Source organism: Pterocles gutturalis, unplaced genomic scaffold (assembly GCF_000699245.1).
Source record: "Pterocles gutturalis isolate BGI_N339 unplaced genomic scaffold, ASM69924v1 scaffold18233, whole genome shotgun sequence".
In the NCBI taxonomy this organism is placed as follows: domain Eukaryota; kingdom Metazoa; phylum Chordata; class Aves; order Pterocliformes; family Pteroclidae; genus Pterocles; species Pterocles gutturalis.
In genome coordinates, this window is record NW_010125968.1 from 354 (window position 1) to 1,655 (window position 1,302).

The following is a 1,302-nucleotide window of genomic DNA, read 5'->3' on the forward strand; positions in this document are numbered from 1 at the left end:
CTTCTCCCTCCCATCCATCCCTCCATCCATCCATCCATCTGTCCATCCCCCCATCCATCCATCCATCCATCTGTCCATGTCCGCATCCATCCATCCAGCCATCTCCCCTCCCTCTCCCCCAGGACTGACCAGCGAGCCCACGGCAGATCCTCACCAGTCGTTCTCCTGCTCAAAGTAGCAGATGGAGATGAGCCGGGAGCCGCTGCCCACGGCAAACTTGTTCTCTTTGGGGGACCACTTGACGCAGCGGGCGGCCCGGTTGATCCGCAGGATGACCAGGGTGGGTTTCCAGACGTTGCCTTTCAGGGTCCAGACGTAGGCATTGCGGTCGGTCCCGCATGTCACCAGCCGGTTGCTCTCAGGGGCCCAGTCGATGCCTGGAAGGCAGACAGGGGTGATGGTGGCCCAGGGAGCCATGGGGATGGGGCTGGATCCCTCAGGGCTGGAGGCCATTTGAAGGCAGAGCTGTTCTGGGTGGTCTCTGCTCCAGGGCCCCTCTTTGCCCTACTCCCACATCCATCCCAAACCATCACACCCCTTCCCATCCCTCCCACCCCATCTCATTCCATCCCAACTCATCTCATCCCATAGAATCACTGAATGGTTTGGTTTGGAAGGGACCTTAAAGATCATCTAGTTCCAACCCCCCTGCCCTGGCCCTGCCATGGCCATCTCTTCCATCTATCCATTCCTTCTCATCCATCCATCCATCCATCCATCCCACCCCATCATCTCCTGTGCCATCTCATTCCATTCCAACCCATCTCAGCCCATCTCTTCCATCCATCCCTTCCCCGCCATCCGTTCATCCATCTCTTCCCCTCCATCCCTCCATCCCTCCATCCATCCATCCATCCATCCCACCTCATCCCTCCTCACCCCATCCCTCTCCACCTCTCCCATCCCATCCATCCCATCCCTGGGTGCCTCCTGACATGCTGGATTGGGGCCAGGAGACGCAGACACAACCTGCTCCCTCTCCTTCCCCCACTGCTCAACCCCATCCAGAAGCTGCCGGTACCACCAAGTGGGGCCGGGACCATCTCCAGGACAGGACCATGTCCCCGTCCCCTCCATTGGGTGGGACTCACCTGTCACCTGCCCGTTGTGCTCCTTCAGCTCGTGGACTTTGCTCCACTTGGCCCCGTCCTTGCGGTAGATGTGCACCTCGTGGTTGTTGGGGCACAGGGCGATCTCTGTGGGGTGAGAACAGCCGGGGCAAAGCCCCCTGGGTGCTGGGCTCTGCCAGGGGGGAATGGGACCAGCCACCATCCACCTGCCCCCTTCCGTGGGACCCCACTG

The 1,302-nt window shown here is 60.5% G+C and overlaps 1 protein-coding gene across 1 annotated transcript in view; it reads right to left on the minus strand.

The window, feature by feature from the left end:
• The window catches only part of LOC104465667 (actin-related protein 2/3 complex subunit 1B), a gene marked incomplete at both ends in the record, with an annotated part of 1,543 nt that extends 347 nt beyond the window's left edge, over positions 1-1,196 (minus strand). The window contains 2 exons of the mRNA XM_010078801.1: positions 155-377; positions 1,092-1,196. Of these exons, the coding sequence (XP_010077103.1) occupies positions 155-377; positions 1,092-1,196 (328 nt within the window). The remainder of the gene's footprint in view (positions 1-154; positions 378-1,091) is intronic.
• Positions 1,197-1,302: the final 106 nt, after the last annotated feature.